At 49.0% G+C, this 11,314-nt stretch overlaps 1 protein-coding gene across 1 annotated transcript; it reads left to right on the top strand.

Annotated features, from left to right (window-relative positions):
* The first annotated feature begins 598 nt into the window (after positions 1-598).
* Positions 599-10,504, top strand: mios (missing oocyte, meiosis regulator, homolog (Drosophila)). The gene is made up of 11 exons (XM_049027115.1): positions 599-658; positions 1,412-2,773; positions 3,899-4,000; positions 4,952-5,206; positions 6,158-6,327; positions 6,827-6,892; positions 7,200-7,358; positions 7,527-7,679; positions 8,040-8,244; positions 8,435-8,564; positions 9,173-10,504. The coding sequence occupies exons 2-11, from the start codon at positions 1,468-1,470 to the stop codon at positions 9,261-9,263; spliced, it is 2,637 nt and encodes an 878-aa protein (XP_048883072.1). The 5' UTR covers positions 599-658; positions 1,412-1,467; the 3' UTR covers positions 9,264-10,504.
* Positions 10,505-11,314: the final 810 nt, after the last annotated feature.

The following is an 11,314-nucleotide window of genomic DNA, read 5'->3' as shown; positions in this document are numbered from 1 at the left end:
CCTCGCAGGTCTTTAAGTCACAAAACCGACAGGCTTTTTGTCCATGCAACTCTGTGCCTCTGATGGACGGGGTGCCTGTTGCCTCGGCTCCGTCCCCAGTCACCAGCCTGCTCACGGTCAGGGGCCAGACGTCCTTTCTGCGGCGCGATCCGATCTGACAGCTGTGACCACAATGACTACAATGTGCAAAGTAAACGCTCCATTTCTCAGACTAATTCTATCAAAATCTATTAATAGAAGCACTTTCAACACTTCATGCAAGAAATGCCTTCATCGGGGAATTGCACTTGATATCGTGATAAGAATTCTTGAAGTTCGTTGTCCAAATAGCAGCTACATCAAAACAGAATCACCCTCCAGATGAGAACTATACAAGCAATTTTTTAAAATCATCTCGTTATACTTTAAACCTTCATAACAGCTGATTGCGTCCAGGAATAACTGAGTAATCAAATTTACAAGCCAACAAATGAAGATAACGAAAATGTGACATATATAGCTAGAAGTACAGTTCCATCTTAAATTAAACAATACACGCGGTCCTCCGTTACGACAGGGGGCGCTTTAGTGCACACCGCGCTGAGTTACTTACAGACTGACATTTTCCGGGGAGCTATTTTGATGTTGCACAGGACAGGTGACATATCAACACAAACGCGTGAGTATCTAATAAGCACCGTTTGCTTCGTTAATCGTTTACTTAACTAGCAGCCAGTTTTATGTGTTTATAGAAAGTTAATCTGAAGCTTCGAAATGTGACGCTTCTGTTCGCTGTATGAATTTCTTTGCCTCTTCATCAATTTGATTAACATGTATGAAAATGTGCATTATCTTTACATATCGTTGTACTGTAATATCTTGTATTTAACCAACTGTGTGTTCATATTTCTGTCCATCGTCTTTTAATACCATCGTTATTTTTAAAGTTGGCTACCTGAAAAGCAAGCGGTCTTCGGTATGCTTTTCTTTTAGATTCTTTGCCTGAGCAGGTGTGAATCAGTTCATTAATATTACGTATTAATGTAATATGAATACGACTTGTTTGTGTATTGTGTCCCACTTAGACCAGTGCGTGTGATCTGCGTACATATCCTAATGCAGTTATAAAGTTAGGCGGCAGGGAGATGCCTTCGGAAAACTTTATGCAGAAACAGCCCACTTTACACATATCAGGCGAACTCTGTCGTCGTCTTAATTTTTGCTTGTGTAAATTAACCGCATCAAGATAATTTTATGAGAATATTAGAATTATAAATGCATTTTTTGTAAAGTTAAATATTAAAAACATCTGTGCAAAATGCCTATCAAATGAATGGAATTTTTTGTATAGAAAAACATCCAGCCTATTTTTGTAGGCCATCGTTTAAGCTGTATCTAGTTTGTATAAATGGTTGCTTTTTCTTCCTTTCAGTCATGCATCTGTTGCCTGCATGAATTTTCCATCCCGAATAGCAGCTTTCCTGCAGAATGAGTGGTCCCAAGCCAGACATTCTGTGGTCTCCGCACCACGTGGATCGCTATGTGATCTGTGACTCAGAACTCAGCCTGTACCGCATCGAGTCCCTGGGGAGCGCAGAGGCCAAGGCCGGTGCCATCCCGCTGTCAGAGGAGACAGCGGCCACGCTGCTGGCCATTAACTCGGACACACCCTACATGAAGTGCGTAGCGTGGTACCCCAAACACGAGCCTGAGTGCCTGCTGGCCGTGGGCCAGGCCAATGGCCGTGTGGTCCTCACCAGCCTGGGACAGAGTCACAACTCCAAGTGCAAGGAGCTGATGGGGAAGGAATTTGTGCCCAAACATGCGCGGCAGTGCAACACGCTCGCCTGGAACCCTGTGGACAGCAACTGGTTGGCTGCAGGTCTGGATAAACACCGAGCCGATTTTTCAGTCTTGATATGGGACATTAGCAGCAAGTTCACCCCTGAGGCCTCAGTGCCAGCTGAAAAGATCCGCCTGCCGTCTGGGGACACGGACTCGGGGGTGGTGGTGACCAAGCCGCTGTACGAACTGGGCCAGAACGACGCCTGCCTGTCCCTCTGCTGGCTCCCGCGTGACCAGAAGCTGCTGCTGGCTGGCATGCACCGCAACCTGGCCATCTTCGATCTACGCAACACCAGCCAGAAGATGTTCGTCAACACCAAAGCCATCCAGGGAGTGACTGTGGACCCATACTTCCACGACCGTGTGGCCTCCTTCTTCGAGGGCCAGGTGGCCATATGGGACCTACGGAAGTTTGAGAAGCCGGTGCTGACGCTGAGCGAGCAGCCCAAGCCGCTGACCAAGGTAGCGTGGTGCCCCACCCGCACGGGCCTGCTGGCCACGCTAACTCGGGACAGCAACGTGGTGCGCCTCTACGACATGCAGCACACGCCCACGCCCATCGGCGACGAGACGGAGCCCACCATCATCGAGCGCTGCGTGCAGCCCTGCGAGAGTACAATCGGCAGCTTCGCGTGGCACCCCTCTGCCCAGAACCGCATGGTGGTGGTCTCGCCGAACCGGGCCATGACGGACTTCACGGTGTTCGAGCGCATCTCGCTGGCCTGGAGCTCTGGCACGTCGCTGGTGTGGGCTTGCGGCCGGCATCTGTACGAATGCTCTGAGGAGTGCGGCACCGGGGCTGCGGCGGCAGCCGAGCGCGACATCGCCACCAAGATGCGGGAGCGCGCCCAGTCCCGCTACGGCCACGACACCGTTCAGGTGTGGAAGAACCACGTGTTGGCTGGGGGCAACGACCCGCAGCTGAAATCCCTCTGGTACACACTGCATTATATCCTTTATGATCATCATCATCATCGCATCATTCAGTGCTTTCCATATTTCTTTGTGGCGGGTCGCCATGGCAAAAAAAACCTATCTAGGCAATCAGTCTTCCAATTCAATGATCGCTCGCCAACTGACACCCGCTCGCCAACTGACACCCGCTCGCCAACTGACACCCGCTCGCCAATTGACACCCGTTTTTATGTCGCCATTTTATCGTTATGGTGTCGTGTCAGAATGGGAGAAAAACTGTGAAGTTTACCCCATTAATCTATCCCCTGGCTACCTAGTAATATTAGCGCTAACTAATATTAATATTAGACACTCCTCCAGTGTGAATGTGATGCTGTAACAAGCCCCCACCCCTCATGGATCATTAGTACATCATTATGCTGCAGTGCTTTTTCTTGCACTCCTGTAGCTCAGCAAGTAGAGCATTGGGCTAGTGTTGCTGAGGTCATGGGTTCAAATCCCAGGGAGCCTACATACATTGAAACCCTTCCCTCTGCTGTAAGTCACTTTAACTCAAAGCATCAGAGGAATGAATAAAATGTAAATACAATTTCCAGTCACCTTGTATCCTCACACCTCCAGGGTCGGGGGTCGAGTCCTGGCCTCAGCTCTCAGTATGGACTTCTAAATACCAGGAGAGCATGCGATGTGTTTCTTACAGGTATCCTGCTCTCTTCCCTTAATCCAAAAATATGGGGTTATTTGAATCAGTTTCTGAAAATCACCCCATTATTGTCACAATCGTCATGCTGCTAAAATACTATATATTTGTAACTTCGAATTTTAAGGATTTATCTATATTCAACCCGAGAGGTTTCATGAGAAGATAAGCAAACCGACTGGTTGATACTAAGCTTGGCCATGCTTGTTCAGGCCTTTTGTTTCTCAGTACGAGTGTAAATTTCACTGCTGGAATTGCACTGCGATTGCGTTTGTGTGTCAGTGTGTTTGCTTACCCTGTGACGGGCTGCCATTCTCATATGGACGCTGAGTGTGTGTGCTCTCGTGGGGGGGCCAGACGTGGGTGAGTCTCCCTGCTGCCGCTTGAGCTGCTTGTCCGGCTCCCCGTCAGCTCTGTGCTGTGTAGCCCTGCGGTTTGAGCTTCCTATTCACGCCTCACTTATGAAGCAATACACTGAAGATCAGGAGCCAAAGCTCCAGGGCAACCAGCAGCTGTTGCTTTACTCGGGCATCAAGAACATCGTCAAGTCCAGCACCTCCGGTGAGTTTCCACCGCTGGTCGGCTCTGAGACCAGCGCTTCCTGCTCCCATCAGTGATGATCCATCATTATCTGCTTTAAAAATATCTTGATTTTTTTTTTTTAAATTTTGGAACAGTGATCGGCTCAACGAGCCATGAACCGGAATGTCGCTGGTTCGAATCTTGCGGTGGGCAGAATGGTTGTGTCCCTGACACCCTAAACCCTCCAAATCTGGACCTCGATTCCAAATCCAGGCCTTGTTTTCTGTTCTCCCAGGTAGTTAGTGTAATAATTACTGATTCTGATTGGCCAGAGGCTTCTCTCCTGGTTCACGGGTAAAGCAAGGCTGGAAAACCAGCATGTTATATGAATAGTCCTACTCTAAGCCCTAACTGTTCTAGGGACTGGCCAGCCTCCTTCTTTTTAGATAAAATGCTCTGCTCAATAAATCTCAATAACCTAATGTAAATAATGTAATTATTACTTTTCTCCACCCGAGGGGTGAGTTTTAACATACTCCTCCTTACTTGCGGGTGTCCTCACCCCCCTGGGAAGTGAGTGGCTCCTTTGGGGGGCAGTGCCATCCGCGTGATTCCCCCCACGGCCTTGCAGGCACGCAGCTGACACCAGATGTCGCAGTAGAGCAGCAAGGGCCAGAGGGAGTCCAGGCGGCCAGCTGGCCTGAAACGGCATGAGCCCAGTCACGATTTCTGGGCCTCCTCATCACGGATGGCTAATGATATAGTGGCCACCAGGTGTACAGTCAAGTTTACCTTTATTGGTAAAATCAAAAGCTCATCCGGCAGACCAGTTCGAATGCTGCCCCCACTCTGTGTGGAGAGGATTTGCATGTTCTTTCCATTTCTGCATCTCTAAAGATGAGTGTTCACAGAACGGTCAAAGAAGTGGAGCCACATTATCCTTTATCCCAAGATGAGATCCGCGTGCCTGTGGCCTCCCTGCCCCACCAGGTACGACGGAGAGCCGGTGCTGCTGGAGCGGCTCGGAGCGGCCGGCGGAGGTGGTCCGCCACCTCAGCGAGGAGCGTGGTCTGGCGCTGCAGCTGTGTGGCTGGATCCGGCGGGGGCCCGACATCGACGTGGAGCCCTTCCTCAGGTCCCTGGAGCAGGAGGGCGAGTGGGAGCGGGCCGCCGCCGTAGCGCTCTTCAACCTGGACATTCGCCGAGCCATCCAGATCCTCCACAAGGGGGCGTCCTTCGATAAAGGTAGGCGGTTCCCGTCCGGTCAGCCGGATTCTGGCTAGTTTTTCCACAGTATTGTAACAAGATAAAATTGTGCTGCATTGGCACTGTTATCCAAAGAAACAGTTTTATATCTTAATGGAGCCCTTTGGGTAAAGTGCTGTTTAACCTCATGGGTCCAACAGACGGTACCTCTGTGGGATTTGAATTGGCACCCTCTGGATTGCTCCATGTGCTGTCTTTTCCCGCTGATCTCCTGGACGGCACACGGGGTTCTGGGATTATTGTGCCCTAACCTTGCTGTGGACCATAGCGGCTAATGTGGGCTCTGCTGCTTACGTCCCCGGTGCAGGGTACGGAGCGTAGGCTTAGCATTAGCATAAGGCCGTTGCCCCTGGCGAGCTGCCTGATATCGGCCCCCGATCGCTTCCCCTGCACTCTCGAGAGCCGCCGTGGCGCTCCTCGCTCCCATGGTTACCTCCCCCCCCCCGCGTTGCCTGGTGATGAATGGCACGGGGTGGTGTGTAAACAGAGCCGCCCGCCCGCCCGCCCGCCCGCCTATGGTAAATTAGCTGGCAGTGTTTCGCCGCACGCCGGGGTGTCGCCGCTGGGCTGTCCCAGATGTTGCGGTGAGCGTGTTCATTTTTACTTTGATTTAGAGCAGTGTTTCTCGACCCAGTCCTCGGGGAGCCCCCAGCCAGTCCACGTTTTTGCTCTTTCCCAGCTCTCAGTACGCGTGAATCAAACAATCAGGAATGAACCAAGCAATCAGGAACACCGAATACCTGGTGTAGCTGTACTGGGAGCTGGGAGGGAACAGAAACATGGGCTGTCTAAGGAACACAGATCTGGAGATCAGCGATCGGCCAAATAAATGGAGAGAAGCCCTGAGCTTATGTGCGATTCCGGCTGAGCTTCGACATAAAGTCGGGGCCTGGCGTGTTTCTCACGGCGACGACCCCTTTGACCCTTCAGGAGACCTGAATCTGAACGTGGTCGCCATGGCGCTGTCGGGCTACACGGATGAGAAGACCTCCCTCTGGAGGGAGATGTGCAGCTCACTCCGGCTTCAGCTGAGCAACCCCTACCTCTGCGTGATGTTCGCCTTCCTCACCAGTGAACCAGGAGCTTACGATGGAGTCCTGGTACGTTGCACCTGGGGGGGGGGGGGGGGGGCGACACCACCTGTCCTGCTCTTCTTGCTGACTGGAGGCTGTTGATCGTCAGCCTAGGACTTTACTTCACCGTTTATTATTCAAACAAGCTATTGTGTAACCAGCTACTTACATAATAAGACGGATGAGGGAGAGTCATGGGGCGTAAGAATTGTTACTGCCTTGTTGTTATTTAACCCGTTGCATAAGTACTTGTCATATTTCAAAAGCAGCATGTAATGGATCTTTTCAAGGTTGCCATGTTCTGTTTGTGAGACGTGCTCCCCGTTAGGAGCTGAATTAGGTGAATTTTCTAAGGTTATCTAATGTGGTCTGACATCTGTCTTATCTAAGACCTCTCAACCTGAAGTGCCACAGGCATGTTAGATCTTGGGGCAGATCCGGCCCTGTGTGGGAATGGGGATGAATCAGGGGGTGGTGAACTCCCACATGTTGAGCACGCGTCCCCCTCCCTCGCTGTCCTCCGCAGTATGAGAGCCGCGTGGCAGTCCGGGACCGAGTGGCCTTCGCCTGCATGTTTCTCAGTGACTCCCAGGTGAGCGGGGAGGGGGGGGGCTGTAAGCTGGGGGAAGAGTGCTGTGTGGGAGGGGCGGACCTTGTGGAACTGCGGGAGGGATTATAGAATGAAAATCTAGTCATATAGCCATTGCATGAATGTTTTTACATTTTTTCTGTAGTGACCAGCTGTGTGTCAAACACTTTTATTAGGATCTTTTTAAAGGTGGATTTAAATTGTATGTCTGGATATAATTTGCACACTTTTGCCTTATGGGCAGGTGATTGAGCCTGTAGTTCTTGGTTTGGTACAGATGTTTAATTAATACTGTTGATTGGTTCCTCAGTTGCCACGCTACATCGATAAGCTGACCAATGAAATGAAGGAGGCGGGGAACCTGGAGGGGATTTTGCTGACGGGACTCACGAAAGACGGCGTGGACTTGATGGAGAGCTACGTGGACCGGACAGGAGACGTTCAGACTGCCAGCTTCTGCATGCTGAAGGTGCGGAGGTTCATCGGGTTTGAAGAACATTGGTGGGATTGCTGTCTTCTGATTGGCTAACCACTGTATTACTGCTTGGGTGGGCCAATAGGACTAGGTGTTCTCATTTAAAAGTGGACAAGGATGGTCTGTGTGGGGATTCAGGCTGATGCCGATCTTCCCTGCCAGGGGTCTTCGGGGGAGGTACTGAAGGACCCCCGTGTCCAGTGCTGGATTGAGAACTACCGCAACCTCCTGGACGCCTGGAGCTTCTGGCACAAGAGGGCTGAATTTGACATCCACCGTAGCAAGCTGGACCCCAGCTCGAAGCCGCTGGCACAGGTGCCGTGCTGTTAATCCTTCCACATCGTGACTCTGTATGTTTTCTTTTTTTGGATATATTCGGGATATGTTTAAAAAATCTGATAAAACATTCCTGTACTGAAAGGTTAATTCGCCTTTAGCAGGGACAGTATAATGATAAACCAGTGATGTATATACAGTGGTGATGGGTGGTTTTACATCACATGGCCTGGGTTGTTGCATCACATGGCCTGGGTTGTTGCATCACATGGCCTGGGTTGTTGCATCACATGACCTGGGTTGTTGCATCACATGACCTGGGTTGTTGCTTCACATGTGGGTTGATTGAGGTGGTCAGTGCCCTAACTATCCCCTCCCCCACATCCCTTGCATACCTAGGTCTTTGTCAGCTGTAACTTCTGCGGGAAGTCCATCTCCTACAGCTGCTCCTCCATACCCCACCAGGGCCGCGGCTTCAGCCAGTACGGGGTCAGCGGCTCGCCCACCAAGTCCAAAGTCACCAGCTGTCCCGGCTGCCGCAAGCCTCTGCCCCGGTGCGCCCTCTGCCTCATGAACATGGGCACGCCGGTGTCCAGCTGCCCAGGTGAGAGCGGGACGGAGGGGTGGGTGGGTGGGTGGGCGCTCTCTGGCACACTGGATACACTGAATGTCCTGAACTGGAATCTGGACGATAGCAGAACAAAGCAAGAACAGCAGTTATTTTAGACCCTGGATGCTGAACGTAAGCACAGGGTGAACTCGCTTGTAATAAAAATAAAATCGTTGTTTATTAGGTACTGGGAAATCGGATGAAAAGGTCGATCTCAGCAAGGATAAGAAGCTGGCCCAGTTTAATAACTGGTTTACATGGTGCCACAACTGTCGTCATGGGGGACACGCAGGTCACATGCTGAACTGGTTCAGGTGAGCAGTCGCTCCTCATTCTGTTTTGACTGAGTCTTGACTGAAAAGGAGCTAAACCTGTTTGCACATACAATACTGTGCAAAAGTCCTAGGCAGACAGATTAAATGATATTTATATGATCTTCATGTTTATTTCTGTCTAAGCATTTCGGCTTGGGTATTTCAAAACCTCTCTTAAAGTCACCCCAGTATTTGCAGTAACCATCCAGCATACCCACATATTTTTTTTTGACTTGACCACTAGAATAGTTAATCAGTACCTCAATGACTTTAGTTTAACAAATGAAATTAATAAGTTGAACTGGTGGTGAAAATGGTCAAATACATGGAATAGCTGTGGTGCCCTTGGGCAGAGGTTTGGCAACCAAAGTGGTCTTCATCTAGCCCCCAAATAAGATATCAGTGACTTGAAGTCTTGCTACTCTTTATTGTGTTACTGTTAAGTTATGTATGTTCTTGTGTAAAATTGTGCTTTTTTTTCTAAGCAAACGTACTAGCAGAGCTTTAACATGTCCTTTTGCTTGCCTAAGGCTTCTCCACAGTGCTGTATTGAAATGAACAGATGTGCGACACATTTGTTCACAAATGTCGTATCTCCCTCCCTCCAGAGATCACAGCGAGTGCCCAGTGTCAGCTTGCACCTGTAGATGTATGCAGCTGGATACGACTGGGAATTTGGTTCCATCAGACAGCAGCTAGGGGGTGCCCTGCCACCCCCCACCCCCCCCGCCCCCTGCCTTGAAGTGTTTTTCACAGTGCTGAGATTGTCCGGAGGCCAGACCGCGAGGTCGTGACGGAACACATGTCCGTCCCATCATGGACTTATTGAAAATCCCTGCGGTCATCTGCAGTATTTTGTTTTAGTTGGAAGGAAACTGTCAAACCTGCGCTGTGTCTCTCAGCGAGGAAGGTGAGGTAGGTGCTGAAGGACAACCCTTACACACTTAAAAATAAATGTAAAAACGATTCTGAATTGCGGACTGTGGAACACGACGGACTTGCCCGGCAGAGTACAGCTGACCGAGGATTATTTAACGAGCTGATAGCGACTAAGCAGCTTGGAGTGACACACTGCTGGGAGTTTGCAGACGGAAGAGAGGACAGAGAGTGTGAAGTACTGACACGGTTTCTATGGCTACCTCCGAAATAAATGCCTTTTCGTAATATTTTGCTTTATGTCATGCAGCCTTCTGCGTTGTTGGGAATTAACTCCGCTTTCAACAAAGTAGAAAAGTGTTTCCAGAAATTTGGACAGAGTGCTGCACTGTAAGTGCCACATAACTGTGTGGCCAGGTGTTTTTGCATATTGCGGTTTGACTCTACACTGCCGTCGTGACTCTCTGCATAGTGCCCTTATGAAATGACCCTTCGGATCCCTGATTCAGCTAGACTCAAGTCCTTTTCCCACATCATTTTAAGATAATTTAACAGATATTAATTGTCCTTTTTTTGGAAATATGTGGGTGTTGGACGATCACTGATTCTCATTCCGTAACCACACTCTAATATTGACTGTAAGATTAATCTAAGTGGGTCATACATTATCCCATTAATGCAGATCATGAATAAGCAGATATCTGTGCCCATTAGGGCATTATATAGACAAATCTGACAGATGTAATATAAATGTAAAGACAGGTACCAACATCTTTTATAAGATATATATATATATACAGTATATTTATTCATAAACAAACACTATTACTCACTTGCCAGGAATTTCTGTCTTACAGTGATATGTCTGCATTGTCACAGCTGTGTATGAACAGTTACTGGTAATGGATGTTAATATCTAATGGAAAGACCACAGAGTTATTATATCACTGCTTTTTGTGAAGGGATGTCACACCCTGCTTATGGATGCGTCTGTTGGAAAAGCATTTTGTTGCAATAAAAGCTTCCACGAGTCCAGATTGGGGATTCCTTAAACTGAAATAAAATCCAGACGTGTGACATTTTATTGCGATTAGTGCTGCACGCGTGAATAAACTAGTAATTAAAAGTTCTTCGGCGCTCCTGCAGTTACACTGCGATGGCTTTCCGAAGGCTCTGGTTGTATAAGGGTTCATAATTACTGCAACTAAGACTATTACAGGACAAATGTCTAAATTATTGTAAGATAGACAGGACACTTGTCCAGAAAGAAGCATTTTTGCTTTTTCTGCGTGGCGTCCGGAGGAGGACGCACAGAAGGTCCGGTGCTGTGTGTTTCTTTTGGCGGCTGCTGGCAGTTCAGAGGTGACGGTGTGTCAGAGCCGACTCCGCGTCTTCAGGATAGGGCAGAGGAATGTTTCTGTGAGACGGTCTCACCACCCAGCTGACCCATGCGGTAATAACATCAGCGCCCTTCCTTCTGGGAACGCTGGAGAGAAGGGAGGCTGTTTTCAGCAGTGTCCATGACGCCCAGTGGAGGGTGTGGTGACCGTATGGTTAATTCTAACACTACGTGTAAAGCCTGCCTGTAGCAGGAGTGCTTTGTGTCGAGGCGTCAGTCTGTCAAACTTTGTTTTTTTGCATTTGACTTTTTTTTTTTTTTTTTAACTGAGATATCACAAAATGCACTTTGTGTTGTTTGCTTTTTAAATGGTCCTAACATTATTTTGCAGTGTTCCATATGTCCTTAAAGAGTTACCATTGAGTGCGTAACTGGGGATTATGGGTAACAAGGCATAGGGGATTGCTCTCAGGTTTAGGCTGGGCGATCAACTTGCTGCTGTACCCAGTACCGGAATCTGACTCTAGATTTCTGT

Source organism: Brienomyrus brachyistius, chromosome 9, assembly GCF_023856365.1.
Source record: "Brienomyrus brachyistius isolate T26 chromosome 9, BBRACH_0.4, whole genome shotgun sequence".
Classification (NCBI taxonomy): Eukaryota; Metazoa; Chordata; class Actinopteri; order Osteoglossiformes; family Mormyridae; genus Brienomyrus; species Brienomyrus brachyistius.
The sequence above is the reverse complement of the archived record's forward strand: the minus strand, read 5'-3'. Positions and strand labels throughout refer to the sequence as shown.